We start from the raw sequence: 16819 nt of genomic DNA, 5'->3' as shown, positions 1-16819 counted from the left end.
TTGAGCAACACTGCCATTAAATCATCTGTAGTGATTGGAGAGTTGATAGAAGCAAGTTGAGTCATGAGACTCCGCATGTGATTGACATGGGCAGCCAAAGGAGTGCCACTAGCCATCTTCAATTCAAAGAAAGCAATCTTAAGTGACAATTTTGAGATGTGAGAGCTAGCACTAAAAATAATATCAAGCTTCTGCCAAGCTTCAGAAGGAGACTCCAAATCAGAAATGTGATGAATATAGTCATCTCCTAAGCCAAGAGCAATGATGCCATAGGCTTTCTCCTCTTTAGCAGGATCTCGTGCCGGACGTGTAGGAGCTGAGGATTCTCCAGCATTAGAGGCTGTTGAAGAAGAAGTTGAAGCAGGTTTGACAAGCCCCCAGAGGTTTTCCCTCATCAATGCAAACTTAACCTTCATCTGCCATGTGTGAAAGCCTTTACCATTGAACTTATCCATATTCAAGAAGGTAGCCATGAGAGGGTCTAACCCAAAATGGGCAGTGTCTACTCTCTTACAAGGCTAGAAAGAGTTGAAGAGCTTCAAAGTACAAGCATTTAGAGTAGCAAAGACTTGTAACCAAATTCCATACCACAAATCATAATGGAAATGATGCTTCCACTTGCATGCTTCATGAAAGTATTCCAAGCAAGTGCAAGTATAGCAACTTAAAGGAAAGTTGTAGCCACAGTTGTACTGATGCTATTCAACACTTTAAAACATCAGAAATGCTAAAGTAGCATCTAATGTAGCATCAAACTCACAACATTGTCAAAACTGTCCAAAACAGAGGCCTGAACTTGGAGGGCTTGTATCTCACTCTTCAAAGCAAAGAAAAGAGGGTTTTCTAGGTAGAAACAAAGCTGATATACCAGAGAAGAGCCACTGAGGAGGAGAGACGAAATGCCGCGTCACGTCGCCATAGCCAGCAGCTTGAAAGTCGACTGGTTTTTTTGCTGTTTCTCCCTCCCTGGTGGACCATTTCCCTTCAAATCTGGACAGGAGCTAGCTCATACTGTTGTGCAAGCTTGGCTCAGAGGAATTTTGGAATGGCTGCTCCAGCAAGTCGCATTGCAAGAAAAGGCGTCAGGAGGAAGATGACTGTTGCACGGTTTCGTGGGCAGCATTCTCTGATTCCTCTGATGTGGAAGTTCGCCCATACACGAGGAGTCTATAGCTCAGAGGATTTGGAGAATGGCGGAAAGACGAGGGAGAACAAGCTCTCACAAGTTTGGGGAAGAAATGGTGAAGATGAAGAAGAAGAAGATGGAGAAGAAGAAGATGATGACATGGCACAAATGGGCTCAAGGAGGATCATAGTGCTCTGATACCATGTTGAAGAACTGAAAGGAAAGCATGAAGCTGAACACGAAATGAGAATGCTTGCTTGCTTATGGAATGAAGAAAGGTGAGGTCCATATGTAGGCACCTCTTACATGAGCCACCAAGCTCCACAATCATCTCCTCAATCATCTCCTCAATCAGCTCCTAGATTCTCTCAATCATCCTATGTGGCATCAACCACCACCTAAGAGTGCTTATGGGCACCTAACTGTGCCTTTAGCACACACACATAGAAACCAAGGTGTGCCTGGGGCATACACCTTGAGATATCCCATCAGAGAGGAGAGTACCTAGCAGAAGGAAGCTTGCCTCGAGGGCAGATCTGGCAGAGAATGGCGAGGGGACTGTCAAGGATAGAGCAGAGCAGATCTGCGCAACATCTCCAGCCTGGAACAAAGGCGTGATGACATCAGCAATGGTACGGACCTGTACGGGTGCACACAACAGGTGTACGGGCAGGACATGGTGCCGGCAAAGGGCTGCAACATGGCGCAGACATGGCAGGGGGGAGCAGGAGCTGGGTCAGCCACTGGATAAGGCTGGTGGGGCTGGTTGGAGTCAGCCAACCAGGCCAGCACATGGGCAGACCTAGGGGCTGGTCCCCTGCATGGAATGGAGGACCAAAGGCCCTTGTTGACAAGACGCAACTCAGGAAGTATCAGGCAGGACTCACTCCAAAGATACAGGCCCAAGTGAACACTAAGGATATTAAAGATATTTCGATCTTATGCATTCAGCCAATGTGGCTAATCTTATTAATATGCAAGATCCTACTATTGTGCCTTCACTACAGGCAGGGATACCGGGGTATAAAAAGTCAGCGACCCCCAAGTCTGAAGCAAGAGAGTTTCTCAAGGCTCAGAAAAGGGGATTTCAGCCTCAGAGCCAAGGGGAAACCAAGTACAAAGGCCCTGTAAGGGAAGACCACAGTTTATCCCTGAATAGATTGAAACTTTCAGGAAAGAGGGTAAATGCTTTAGATGCGGCAATGAGGGGCATGTGGCTGCCCAGTTTCCAGAAAAGCCTTTGACTCTTAAGGGAAAAGAGGCAGAGAAGCCATGGGGACCACACAAACCAATGGCTGGAGGAATTCTTGATATACTTGGTCATGTTTCAAACCCAGAGGAACGAGAATTGCTGCTATCATGGGGCAAAGTCAGAGACCAGCAAGCACTGATTTTATTTGATCCAGGGGCTACAGATAACTTTATATCAGAAAGAAAGAAAGAAAGAAAGAAAGAAATTTTATTAGAGTCTTCGGAAGACCGATGGGTCTATGAGACTGAAAGAAAACCTGATACAAATCACAGTAAGGGTGAAGCTATTGAAACGAGCATCATCACCCGTACTGAATCCTAAGTCTGATCATACATAATCAAATACATTTGGATGTAACAATGAAAAGAAAAGGATTGGAGCGGAGCGGAATCCTCCGTATGTCATGTTGCCCTGGTTGGTGCATAGCCGGTGATGGGACGCTGGTGCCTGTCAAGGGGTGCCATGCGTCTTGGTCTCCTGGACGAGGCTCGACGCAAGACCAGAGCCACCGTGACTCCCGTGGGACGTATCCCGGGTCTAAACAACGACGGGAGGTCCCCCAGAGTGATCTGTGTGTCTCCTCGATGTCTCGTGTGTCGTGCTGAGGATTTAGCCCTGAGGCTGGAAATAAAGAGGGAGGAGTTGAGTAGGGCTCTGGATGCTGACCAGATGTCCTGTGGGAACCCTGTGCTAGTCACCCCCTTGATAGGGAAGCTGCGTCTTCATGTACAGAGTTATGTGGATAATGAAGACTTCTTCATTTCTCCATTGAAACATCATGATGTAGTCTTGGGTATGCCTTGGTTCCATCGCAAGGTAGTGAAGTTGACTCTTCCTGAGAGAGTGTTGGAGTTTGTACATAGGGGCAAAATACATCGTGTGGTTGCTCGGAATAGAGGGGAAACTATTCCCATTGTATCAACTAGTTCTGTTGGAAAAGAAATAAAGTCTGCAGTTTCAGCTTACATGATTTTTGTAAAAGAGAGATGTTGAAATGCATGCTGAAATTAGTGGAGGCAGATCAGGATAAATTTCAGTTTCTTGAAAATTTTAAAGATTGCTTTTTTGACGCTTTGCCAAAGGGTTACCCCCTGAGAGACCTGAAGATCATGGCATAGAAATTATTCTTGGCAGTGAGCCACCCAATAGGCCCCCATATAGGGTTAGTGCAACTCAGCGAGAGTAGATTATGGCTCAGGTGCAGGACTTGTTGTCCAAGGGGTTGATTCAGCCCAGTTTTTCTCCTTTTTGCTTCAGCGAGAGGAGATTATGGCTCAGGTGCAGGATTTGTTGTCCAAGGGGTTGATTCAGCCCAGTTTTTCTCCTTTTTGCTCCCTTGTACTGCTGGTACAGAAGAAGATGGTTCATTCTGTATGTGCGTTGATTATCACGCTCTAAATAAAATGACCATCAAGAATAGATTCCCTATTCCGTGCATTGATGATGTGCTGGATCAGTCAAATGGGGCTTCAGTTTTCAACAGCATAGACTTGAAGAGTGGCTATCACCAAGTGAGGATACGGCCTCAGGATGTGCATAAGACTACGTTCCGCACTACTTTTGAGTTGTATGAGTATCTGGTGATGCCTTTTGGATTGACTAATTCCCCAGCTACTTTCAATAGGATGATGGATCGTATCTTCTGACCCTATAGACAGTTCACTGGTACCTTCTTCGATGACATTATTGTTTTTCTAAGCCCGAAGAAGAGCACAAGGAACATCTTGCTACAGTTTTTCAAGAGCTGAGAAAACAACAACTCTATGCAAACAGTAAGAAAAGTGAATTCTTTTTGGGAGAGACCCATTACTTGGGGCATATAATATCCAAAGATGGGATACGGATGGGTCTGGCAAAGATTCAAGCCATCCAGGAATGGCCAGGGCTGAAGAGTGTGCATGAAGTCCGTAGTTTCCTAGGCTTTTGTTCTTACTATAGAAGATTTATCAGGCATTTTGCAGACATAGCCTCTCCACTCCATGATCTTACTAAGAAAAATGCAGCTTTCAGATGGGGAATTCCCCAAAAGACAGCATTCACCACACTCAAAGAGAGGTTGACCATAGAGCCAATCTTGATAGTTACATTGTGGGGAGTTTGTTGGGGCTGCATTGCATCAGAATGGTCATGCAGGGACCTATGAGAGCAGGAGACTTCGGGATGCAGAGAGATATTTGGGAATCTATGAGAAAAAGAGTTGTTGGCTGTAATTCATGCCATCCATACATGGAAGCATTATCTTTTGGGTGCAGACTTTACAGTTAAAATAGATCACCAAAGTCTGAGATACTTTTTGACTTAGACAAAACTCTCTGAGAAGCATATGAAATGGGCAAATATGCTGTTAATGTAGCATTTTCAGATTGTCCATACTCTAGGAGTTCGGAACAGAGTGGCATATGCCTTGTCCCGAGGACCCCAGGTCAATAATGTGACCATTGCTTATCATCAAGACCTGGAAGACATGAGGGAGCAATATGCTAATGATGCAGATTTTGGTGAGATTTTACAGCAAGTACAAGAGGCGCAGTCCACCAGTCACTATTTTGTGAAAGATGGGTATCTAATAAAAGATGACTGCCTATGCATCACCCAGGAGATGAGGAAAATGATTTTGGAGGAATGCCATGCACCTCCCTATGTTGGGCATAGAGGAATTACAGCAACAACTCAAGCACTAGAGAGGTATTTCTTTTGGCCAGGGTTGCGGAAAGATATACATCAGTTTGTTATTGAATGCCTTACTTGTCAGAAAGTGAAGTATGATAGACGGAAGGCACCTGGCCTACTTATGCCTCTTCCCGTGCCTTAGGCATTGTGAGAAAGTATTGCAATGGACTTCATTTTTGATTTGCCAAGATCAAAGTCAAGGAATGATGGGATTTGGACTATCATTGATAGATTCAGCAAGCAAGCTCATTTCATTCCAGTTTGTAAAACCATAAGGGTAGATCATATGGCTAAGCTTTTCGTGACACATATCTTTAAGCACCATGGTATGCCCAAGTCCATTGTCAGTGATCGAGATCCCAAAATGACCAGTTTATTCTGGAGAGCTTTATTTGATAATATGGGGATGAATCTGAATTTTTCTTCTTCATTCCATCCCCAGACAGATGGTCAAAGTGAGGTAGCAAATTCCACAGTATTGGATATGCTGAAATCTACGTGGGTGATCAAGGTTCAGACTGGGAAAAGTACCTTACCATTGGTGGAGTTCGCTTACAATAATACAGTTCACAGCTCCACAGGGAAAGCCCCCTTTGAGGTCATCTATGGGAAGGTGATTCTGGCACCTATCCTGAGGACCAAAGATGAAATATTTGCAGCTGGTCAGTTTGTGAGAGACCTCCAGACAGCTTTCAGCCAAATCTGAACAGCCATTGAAAGGTCTCAAGAAAAGCATAAAAGAGCTGCAGAGAAGCATAGGAGACAGTTAGATCTCAAGGAAGGGGATTTGGTGCTTTTGAAGTTCGAGAAAGCTAGGCTCCGCAAGCTAAAAGGCAAGCGAAAGGTGTATGCATCCCAGATACTATGGCCCTTTCAGGGTTACAGAAGAGGTTGATGATGTTGCATACAGGTTGGCACTGCCAAAGTATTGGAGGATTCACAATGCTTTTCATGTGAGTCTTCTAAAGAAATTTTTGGGACTAGAGCCTACAGAGCGAGTAATAGAAGATCCACCAGAAGTGGATGAGCTGCAGGAGGTCCTTCAGCCAGAGTAGATTGTGTACCATACTGTACGCAAAGGTCCTTAGGGCAAGGAATTTTACAGGTATCTTGTACAATTCAAGAATTATTTGGCATTGGATGCCAAGTGGATGGATGAAGACATGTTGTCTGATCGTCCACAGCTTTTGGATGTTTACAAAGAAGCTTTTCAGTTGAGGTCAACTGAATAGGATGTCACTGGGCTGTAAATATTCCAAAGTCAAAGTGTGAGTTGACCATTAATTGATCATAATTAATAATTTCTTTATTTATTTAATTATGCTCAAAGAGTTACTTTCATTTGGTCAAAGTCTTGACTTCGATCAAAGATACTTAACCTCGATTAAGTAAGCCTAACCTTAGTTAGGAAGATTTGGATTCAGCCAAGACGGTTAACCACGGTTAACCAAGTAATTAAAGTGCTGACATCCCTAGGTGGGCCAACTTCGGTTGGAGAGACTTGGCCATAATTAAGGTGCTTTTGGCTGACGGGGACGCCCAACTAGGATTAGTCTATGGATCATTATTTGCATGCAAAGCGCTGATCATTAATGGGTGCTATGGTTGTGCGCCTTAGTTAATGGTTGCAGGCTCTAAGAAGGATTGAAGAATCCAGTAATTTGGAGCTAGGCGAGCGCTTCAGAGATTACTCGCGTGACCAAGTGCTTCGAAGACTCAAGAGCTGCCCCTAGTGGCATGCAATTAGGAAAGTAGATTAGATTTTTGACAGTTGGCATGTTGCCAAATGAATGAGCTTGAAGCTCTTGTAAAAGTCTTAACGTTTTTGGAATTCTTGTAACACAGCTTCCACGCTGAAACTCTTGTACTCAAATTATCTCTCATGAATTAAAAAACCTTCGGGGTGTCCAGCCCGACATGTTGTCCTGGGCCCTAACGTGTTTGCAGAGAGAGAAAGAAAGAAAGAACGAAAGTTTATTTAAGTCTTTGGAAGACCGATGGCTCTATGAGATTGAAAAACCTGATACAATGAGCTGTGGTAGTGGAGCTACTAAACGAGCATCCACACAAATGCAGAGTGCAAAAAATGGAAAATGGCAGTACTAAGTCCTAAGTACAACATAGTACAACATAGTCATGTCGATATTCGACTATATATCAATCTTGGCATCATCGTCATCATCAACATCGTCAGATTGCATGCTCGCAATCTGTGCCTCCACAACTGGGGTGCTCCTTGGGACTGTGTATAGTAGTGACCTCTTGTCAAAGCTGCGAGATCTCCTGTCTGAGCCCCTGAATAAGATCAGCTTGGTCTCGGATAGCCCGAGACTGCTCTTGTATGAGACGTGCCTGCTCCTGGGTGAAGCGTGTCTACTCCTGTGCGAAGCGTGATAGCTCCCTCTCGCGCTCTCAGATGCTATGAACCTCCATTAGCAAGTTCTCCCAAGCCTCTGATGGTCTTGCGGGAGGGGCTACGCCTGGGCAAGGCTCTACGCGAGTCCTGTCTCCCACGGATGGCTCAATCCAAGGGGTCTGTGACTCCTGTTTTTGTTGTGTGTGTGCAGGGAGGTCTATCCTCTTGCCTATCTCGATGTTGTCATGGTCAAGGTTGTGGCTTTGGGAGGCCTAACTTGTATTGCGAGGGCAAGATCTCTCCAAGTGCCACATTTATTTGCACTTGAGGCAGAGGCTTGAGACCTTGATACTCTGTCTATGGGGACTCTGCAATCACCTTAACCTGTAGAACTCCATCATTTGCAAGGACCAAGGCTGTTGCGGGCAGGGACTCCAACACGGTTCCCAAGCAAGCTCCGATGGGAAACAAAATGGGTTTATATTCCGTCGGGAGCGTGCCATTGGAAACCTCGGCATGTACTGTGTCATCTCCATGTCATCTACTGTAAAACCGTGGTAGCAAGACCAATTGTGTGCCAAGTCTACTCCACAAGATCCTGGGTAGTGACGGGGCCTCACTTCGAACTTGCTCCTGTCGCTGGGGGAAGCCAAAGGACGACTCCTCTCCCATAGATGGTGACCTCTTGGACGTGGTCACCCTAGTGTGCCAAGCTCGCCTGAATCCAGTCTCAAACCTAACTTAGAGTGGGTGTGAGGCCCACAATGCGGCCCACCACTGCTTTGTCCTGAAGGGACTGTGTGGCTATAGGCACCTGCTGCTTGTCCTCTGAGGAAAGGGCGATCCAAACGGTTGGGGGTGTCGAGGGAGCCCTGTGGCCAAACTAGAAAGTCACCAACAAGATCATATTCCCCGATGTCGAAACAAAAAGATGCTCCTCTTCTTGATAGGCTAAGATGCCAAACTAGAAAGTCACCAACAAGATCATATTCCCCGATGTCGAAACAAAAAGATGCTCCTCTTCTTGATAGGCTAAGATGGCCGAGAGCATATGCTGAATCCCCGACATGCTCACGATCCCCGATGTCGAAACAAAATCCCTCTCCTCCTAATAGACTGAGATGCATATGCTGAATCCCCAACATGCTCACGATCCTCAATGTCGAAACAAAAACCCGCTCCTCCTCTTGATAGACTAAGATGGCTGAGAGCATATGCTCAATCCCCGACATGTGGCCTACCCCAGATCGGACTGCCACTAAGCACACAGCCCCATCTGTGGGCTGTTGGACTGGTACTTCGACCAGGTCATTGAGAATCCAGAGGCTACGACTGGCCTCCATGAATAGCACCTTTGCAGCTCATGAACTGGCACACCCCACACTGGGCTTGCGCCGCCAGGTAACCTTTTCGTGCCTGTGATAATTGCGGGGTGCCACAAACTTTATACCTTGTACACATGGGGAAGGGGAACACAATGCAGCCACGCAGGCTACTGAAGGGTAAGTTGAAGGCATGAGCAAGAAGCAGTGCATGTGAGGTGGATTCTACCAGAAGTCTCCCAACTAGTCACACTCCACCTAATCCTGATCATATGATTTTATGACTCAGTTCTCATGAGTAAGTGAGACGCTAGGTCAGCAGTACATGTCGAGTGGCTTGTTTGATTAATTGATAATTTTTTTGTAGCTCTCTAATACCAACATGCTCTATGGAAACCCATATGTATATAGCAATAGGATTCTGTTGCTAGCCGCTAGTCACATTTCCAACACATCTACTTTCCGAAGCTTCTGTATTCTGTTTTCTTCACATTTCTTGTCCAGGTAGGGCTGATCGTTGCATGTGTCAGATGAGTCTGGTTTCTTGTTCAGAGGGCGTTTTCCTTTGGAGGTCCGTCTTTCTCTCTATGCTTTGTATTAATGGCTTTGAGAAAGTGATTAAAATTTTTCTTATAAAGCAAGCTGCTCATATAGTCCAGAAGTTGTCTTAGACAAAGGATTTAGAATTTTAAGGCACTTCTAGAAGGGAACAGCAAAGAAGACGATTTCTATACTTGTGTCGAGTCCTTGAAGAGATCAGTACTTGTATCTGGATGTTTTTGAAGGGAAGCAAACACTTTTTAGTGCAACTCAAATTGCACCTAAGATTCCTTGAAGATTTTTCAATCTTTGAGAATTTATTATTGCTGGTTATTTTGTTTGAACCAAAGTGCATTTAAATATCAGTCCTGGATGAAGCGTCTCTTTTCCTTTCCTTTTGGGTGCATTTAGAAACTGAATGCACTGAACTGTCGTTTGTTCATCTGTTTCAACAACGTTGCTTTTTGTTTTTAATTTACTTGCTATGCTAAGCAGAAGCAGAGTCTATTTCCATATATGTTTTTGTCCAAAGGAATTTATAATGGTGCACTGGGAATAAGGTTGTTACTGATGATTGTCTTAATAATGTGACAGTTCCTTTCTGTGGTTCCAATAGAGATTTTCCGGTGGATCATCGTAGGCTTGGCAGGATTTGTATCTGCGACCTTTCTTGCTCTCAACATAAGGTCCCACATTAAGACCCAGAGTGATAGATGGCTACTATTTGTGACGGGAAGTTTTTTACTTCAATTGGGGATGGCACTTGTGCTGAAGATGTTTTTTTTTACGATTTCATTTGGCTGAGACTCAAAGCCTACCTTTCTTCTACCTTTGTTATAGAAATTACATTGATGAGAATCTTGATCTGTTTGCAATAATTAGTCTATTAGCATTCTTGAGGATGATTTTGACTGTCAGGAAGGATCAGCACAGAATGGTTACGTACTGTAAGGTGTAAGAAGCATATGGGCTGGGGAATCTAGTGCATTCCTATATGGATGTACAGCTCTTTGATGGGATAGGTGAAGGTGGAAAATGACTGGGTACCACTATTAGAAGGCAGTAATAAATAGGCCTCCAGCCAACTGGTCCAATTAGGTTGGATGTACCATGTAATTCTTGTCTTGATTCTGTTGGTAAGCAGTTAGAACATGCAAGTGGCAGACTGGTTTAGCGACGGATTTTCTCTGTTGAGTACGAATCCAGTAAACTTGGTGCATGAAATGATATCTAGAATTTCATGTTGTAGGATTAGTTGATCCTTAAAGCCATTTTGGCTCACAGTTTGCAGGTATGGAATTCTCATGGCAGGGGGGTTCTTCCAGAGAGTTTACCACTTTATCATCATTTTCACTTTCTAATCGGACAAGTTCAGACATTTTTGCTTAATGTTATGTCTCTAGTTGGGATGCCCTGGTCTTTTCAAGATTTCCTTTGTGCGTAGTACAGATCTGTTTTGCATCATTGATTTTACAAGGTGGCGTCATGCTATTGGTGTAATATTTTAGAAAGAAAGAAAGAAAGAAAGAAAGATATATTAACGTCCTCGGGAGACCTCACGAGCCTATGGGACAAAGTACATCAAGAGAAGAAACTCATAAAAGCCTTCGTGGGCTGAAGCAAAGGGTGTGCTAGGCCCTTGCTCTGAGAGAGAGAGAGAGAGAGAGACTGACTGACTTGCTTACGGGAGAGAGAAAGAAAGAAAAGAAAGATTTAATGTATTTGGAAAGCCAAAAAAGCCTATGAGATCATGGAATCTGAAATCATCATGGGAGTACACCCTTGATGGGGGAACTAGAAAGAAAGAAAGAAAGGACAATGAGAAAAACTTGAAAGGGTGGGGCCACTTAGTGGGCATCCACTCCCAAAAGGAATTAAAAAAAATCCATGGATAAAATAAATCGTCGCATCACTGGGACGGTCCTTTGTTTGTTGTCTAAGGGACCAAGATCCAATTGCTGATTGAGAAAGGATAGGAGGGTCTTAGTGGACAGGCTCTAGCATAGGCCGCATCGTATGAAAGGAAGCCATATAATCTATTTACTTTCTTTTGAGAAAAATAACATGATGGTCAAATGCATGATGAGTTCTAGAGACCTTGGATGGTGGCGAGTTCAGATAGAGTGTCAAGGTCTCAAGCATCTTACGGAATGCCTTAGGTGAAGGTAGGTGGGGCACTTGGCGAGAGCCTGTCCTCCCAGTGCAAGTCACGCCTCCCTAAGAAAATAGCCATCCATGGGGGGGTTGAACTCACATGGGTTGTAAGAAGTATAGCAAGAGAGCCGCAAAGAATCGAAAAAATCGTGTACATCGACGATAGCAAGCCTCCTAGGAGGAGGAGGTAGAGAGGCCCCCTCTAAATGATCTTCAACAAGAGGGAGATGTCTTCTTTGATCTTCTAGCAGAGTATCTTGCCTCAGCACAAGGTTCCAAGTTGATCGAGGGGACTCTCCTAGGGCCACATGGCCACATCCAAGAGAGACACCAACCATTAATACCTCCTCCCTTTCCCTTTTCTCCATTTGCCATCTGTCGTCGCCTCTTCAGTTCGATCGCATTGGAGATGTCGGTTTTGACCTTGTAGCCTCGCAAAGGGGATACTATTAGAGTTGTTGGGAGCACTTCGTGTCCCTTTTGGGTCTTTGTTTTCAAATCTTGAAAAGCAGAGCAGGAGACCAATTTCCTCTTCGACTTAATGATGCAAAATAAAATTTTTGCATGATAGAGGTACTTTGGATCACACTTGGTCGTACCAGCACCTTTTATCTCGCTTTTTTGAGTAACATACAAGGCTTGGGTTTAGTAGTCTATGATTCAGTTGGGCCTCGACGTGTAGTTATGATAGGCACGAACTAACATACAAGGCTTGGGTTTAGTAGTTTATGATTCAGTTGGGCCTCGATGTGTAGCTATGATAGGTGCACTAACCCCTGAACCAATGTGCAAGCATGCTAGAGTGGAGACCTCCTTCTTGATGTAGTGGGCTTAAAGGGACATTGGGCCAGTCATGATTTGCGTCGTTGCATGGACATAGACTGCTCCACGTCCAAACTTCCACTAAGTTCTAGAAATCCATAGCCCTCACATTAGCTTGCACACACACATATGAAGGCCTTGTTAGCCATTTCCATACCCTCCCCATGAAGTTGACCATGGTGAGTTGGAATGTGAATGACCTACACAATTGTGCACGCCAACAGTCATAGCAGTTGACACTTGAATAGGAGTTGTAGAGAGCCTTGGTGGGTTGGTCAATTGCCATTCTTATGATACAAGAGCACATGTTTTTAGGTTCAAATATTAGACGATAGTGTTGTCTCCTCCATGGAGAGGTACGGAGGTATGGTCTCTAATTGTGGATAGAAGCTGGCATGTGTGCATTTCAATAGCCCAGGCCTTAGCTCAAGGGGTGGTCGATCAAGGTTAGCACATAGGGTGACATGATATGTCGATAAGATTTGGATGGGAGACTCTAGGATGGGGACCCTGAAGTGTATGCACCCACATGTCATTAGCAACATGCATCTTTCTTGAGACGACTTACCGAGAGTCTTTTGGATGAACAACCTAGAGTTCAAGGAGGACAAGCAAGGGGAGCAGCCTCCTCGGCGATGCCTCTGAGAGAGCATAGCACAAAGAAGTAATATTTTTTTGCGGTTATTAGTGGCCCAGATCCTTGGCGAGAGATTAGACAGTGCACAATGCCTTCAATCGAGCCTAGCACATGGGAGCTGTTTATTTTTGTGGTTAGCGGCTGCGATCCCTGGAGTGAGGCTAGATACTACTTTTACATCCTTGGGTAGCCTTTGTTACTCCTTGGGCCATTGGTGTCATGATGGACTACTAAAGAGCTTAATGGTAGAAACTCTCACAAGACAAAAGATCAAACAAAACATGGGGTGGAGAGAGATTATTCAACTTCACGATTGGACTTTAGTCCACACCACATACTTTAAATGTTTGTATACTTATACAAATGCAAGGATTAGGGTCCTCATCCCTAAATCCTCAAGCCTACATCTCATTGGCTTGCCAACACCCACTCATCAGAAAGGGATTTCCAACATCCCCTCTCAATGCCAACATGCTGCACTAACATGTTGAGCATTGCACTAACAAGATTACATAGCATGTGGCAAGAAAAAAAGAGCCAATGTACAAGATGCATGTTTCTCTTTCACTTACAATATTCCATTAGAGGTGTTATTTGATGAGCTTACAAAGTTACCCGCCTCACGTGGCTTTTTGCAATCTTTTGCTAGATGACCTATTTCACCACATTGATGACACTTTTTTTGTGAAGGGTCTTTCAAAAAACAATGGGCCTCATCATGACCCTTTTTCTTTCAAAAACTACATTTGAAGCCAGTCCTTGAGTTGATGTAGATGTACTCTCTCCTTTCTTTGCCTTGATGTTTGGCTAGCAAAGTACTAATAATGATTTCCACATTGGGGTCAAGGAGATGCTTCGAGGTTCTTATAAGGTTCAGGCATCCGCTTCAAGAACATTGCAATAACATCCTCCTCTTCCACATTAGCATCAATGGTAGCCAATTGCGTTGTGATACCTTGGAATTCACTAATAAAGTAACTTAGATTTTCATTTTAAAAAAGGCATAAACCAAACAATTTGACTTTGAGAGCAATACGAGAGTGTTTGCCACTTGCTCCATAGAGTTGATCCAACTCATTTCAAGTTGTCTTTGATGACATAGCTCCCGCCACCAAATGAATGAGTTTCGGATGTAGGTTAAGAGCAATAATGGCCAACGCTTGCTCTTGGATATCCTCATCATCATTAGTGATTTGGCATATGTACATTAAGAGGTACTTGACTTGGTTTGCCAAGTTTGAAACCCTTCCCCATCAAATGGTTTAATGTGCCCAAAAGAATTTTTTTTGTCTACTTTTTGACTTCAAAAACAACAATGTGAATATTTTCAAGGAGAATTGCAAATCAATTGCTCAAAAGAAGTGAGTTATTGCTTAGTCAACCTTTTAGTTGACTTAAAATTAGAACGTTAGAAGAAATAGAGGGAGAAATAAATAAATTTGCCACGTGTCATCATTACAACCACCCTTGAACTTTAGAGAGAAACTTTGGCAGAAAAGACAATGGACGAGTGTCGATCAACATCGCGAGTGTGATGAACAGACGATGAAGATGACTAGGAGAGTTTCTTCAGCTCTAGGCAAACCATCACAGAGTAGGAGCCTCTTGCTCACAACAGAGTGCTAGCCAGAATTGCGGATGAGAACGGAACGTAGACGAGTCGATGTAAAAGAAGACGCTCTCTGTCCTCACGGCCACATTCTCTGATGTTTTGAGGCTTTGTGACATGAACATGCCTCTGGCAAATCTGAGAAGTGCTACAGCAGTGTATTGGAGCCACGAATCTACAGATAGATGAAAAACTTTCAACAGACCTTGCACAGTAGATTGATGACGAAAAAGGAAATTGCCGAGGCAATGAAATGTGTCCATTCACTTCTGGAGACACAAAAAACGTTCCCATCTCAATAGTAGCACGATCACACGATGGGTAGATAATCCAAAGCAGGGCCTGTTTTGTTGATGGCAGGAAGGAATTCTTTTGTGACAAGGCGACTTTTCTTTTTCGGCTGAGTGACATAAATGGTCTCGAAGGCAGTAGAGCATTAATAATGCATAGAGACAGATGAAAGATAAATGATTCCTTTTTTTCAAACACTTCGAGGGATAGTACCGCACTTGGGAGAGTAAGATGCTTCCAAACTTCAATACACCTAGGAAAACTTCTCTTTTGAGGATTTACATGTAACTAGATTTGTGGCAGGCAGCCTTTTAGTTGTGGAGCACGTAACTACTAAGTCAAAATTGAACTTGAATCTTAGCATTTTATCAAACTTTTGAAGGAAAAAAACGAACGAGTCAAAATATGGACATGAGACACGACACATGGTCCTTTAGGACTCGATCCTCCTTGCAAATGTCAGGGGTGGTGATTTATTGTTGACTTGGCAATGTCCATATTGTTTGAGTGATGTGGGAGTTGAAGCCCAACAAATACATGAATAAGGCAATGCTTACAAGAGCTCATAGCTGATACTCATTGTAGTCTATACAATATTGTCACATGGACTACAAACATACGAATAAAGGTATCGACATCTTTCAATCTTGCATCTAGCTTGGCTTTCCTTGCTTCCTCGCATTGAGAACATGCATCAAAAGAGAGGAATGTTGTAAGAATTTAGATTGCAAACAAGCAATTTTGAATGTATAAGCAATTGAAAATATTTGTATGATAATATATAATATATAATTAATATAACCACACAGTGTGGGCGGAGGCGGCGTGCTTCTTTCCCCAAAGAGTTATAATCTGAGGGAACAGGCCCTTCCCTGGGTGCCAAGAATATAAACACTAAGAATATAAGCACCGAGAATATAAGCGCCCAGAATAAATCTTGTGAATGGATAAGATACTGGCATATTACTTGGATGTCAATAGCCGTAATCATATTTTTGCATATTGGCCGTAAAGCCCACATTTTTCTAACGACACCCATGTTAACCTACGTCCATAAATAGAAAACGAGCAAAGCACATAAGGGTGCTAAAATTCAAATTTGGCAAAGGACTTGCAAAACCTAGTTTTTATTAATACTTTAGATATAGTAGGTGGATCATTGGATTCAAAGACAAAACTTGGAGGATACATTTGCTATCAAACTAAAAAGAAGACCTTGCTAGAAGGAATTCCTTTTGGGGCCAATTTATTGTTGCCTTTTGGATTTATAATCCGAGGGAACGGGCCCTTCCCTAGGCATCAAGATTGAGAGCATTGAAATATTAGCACCGAGGATATTAGCGCTAAGAATATTCTCACGAATAGATAAGATATTGGCATATTACTTGAATCATCTTTTGGAAATTTCTTTGAGCTTAGAGGCAAAGAAAAGGCCATGGAGTAGTTGGCGAAATCAGATATATATGAAGCAAATTGCACCTGTGCTTGAAGGCTGTATCCTCCTATGTCAATCAAAGATCGCTCCCATTTAAATTTACATACCACACAATCAATCTATCGAATTTCCAAATTGAACATTGACGAACATCATGGCTTTTGAAGTTATAATTACTACCTTGCATGCTAGTAAATAGAAGTGGGAAGCATCTTGTAGACCTCTCATGTAATGAAGCACTTGTTTAATAACTTCATTTGCAGTGTTGCATGCAATGTCTTTCTTAGTCAAGCATTAAGTGTAGCATGTTTTTCCCTACGTGGGGGTGGTGTCTTCTACCTGTGGGTTTACGGTGAGGGTTGTTGACGCTGCATGTGCTACATTGGCTAGTTGGAGTTCATTGGTGCACTACGTGTCTATCGCTAACCTGTGTACTTTTGCTACTATTGCTTTAGTTTAGGTCGATGTTTATGCTGGTCGTTGTGGCTTTGTTGTCTTCTCCATTAACTTTTGGAGTCTCGACCAATGTAAGTTTGTCCAAAACTCAATGGATAGCAAGCAAAGATCTCAGCTCTTATGATGTTCCTTCAACTCCAATGGCTGCT

General features: G+C 43.4%; 1 protein-coding gene across 1 annotated transcript in view; it reads left to right on the top strand.

Annotated features, from left to right (window-relative positions):
- LOC147890670 (Integral membrane Yip1 family protein) overlaps positions 1 to 10634 on the top strand; it is a 45481-nt gene extending 34847 nt beyond the window's left edge. The window contains exon 6 of the mRNA XM_087390968.1: positions 9861 to 10634. Within this exon, the coding sequence (XP_087247094.1) occupies positions 9861 to 10070 (210 nt within the window). The 3' untranslated portion in view covers positions 10071 to 10634. The remainder of the gene's footprint in view (positions 1 to 9860) is intronic.
- Positions 10635 to 16819: the final 6185 nt, after the last annotated feature.

Source organism: Dipteris shenzhenensis, chromosome 19 (assembly GCF_047967505.1).
Source record: "Dipteris shenzhenensis isolate YYH24624 ecotype China chromosome 19, Dip_SZ_1.0, whole genome shotgun sequence".
In the NCBI taxonomy this organism is placed as follows: Eukaryota; Viridiplantae; Streptophyta; class Polypodiopsida; order Gleicheniales; family Dipteridaceae; genus Dipteris; species Dipteris shenzhenensis.
The sequence above is the reverse complement of the archived record's forward strand: the minus strand, read 5'-3'. Positions and strand labels throughout refer to the sequence as shown.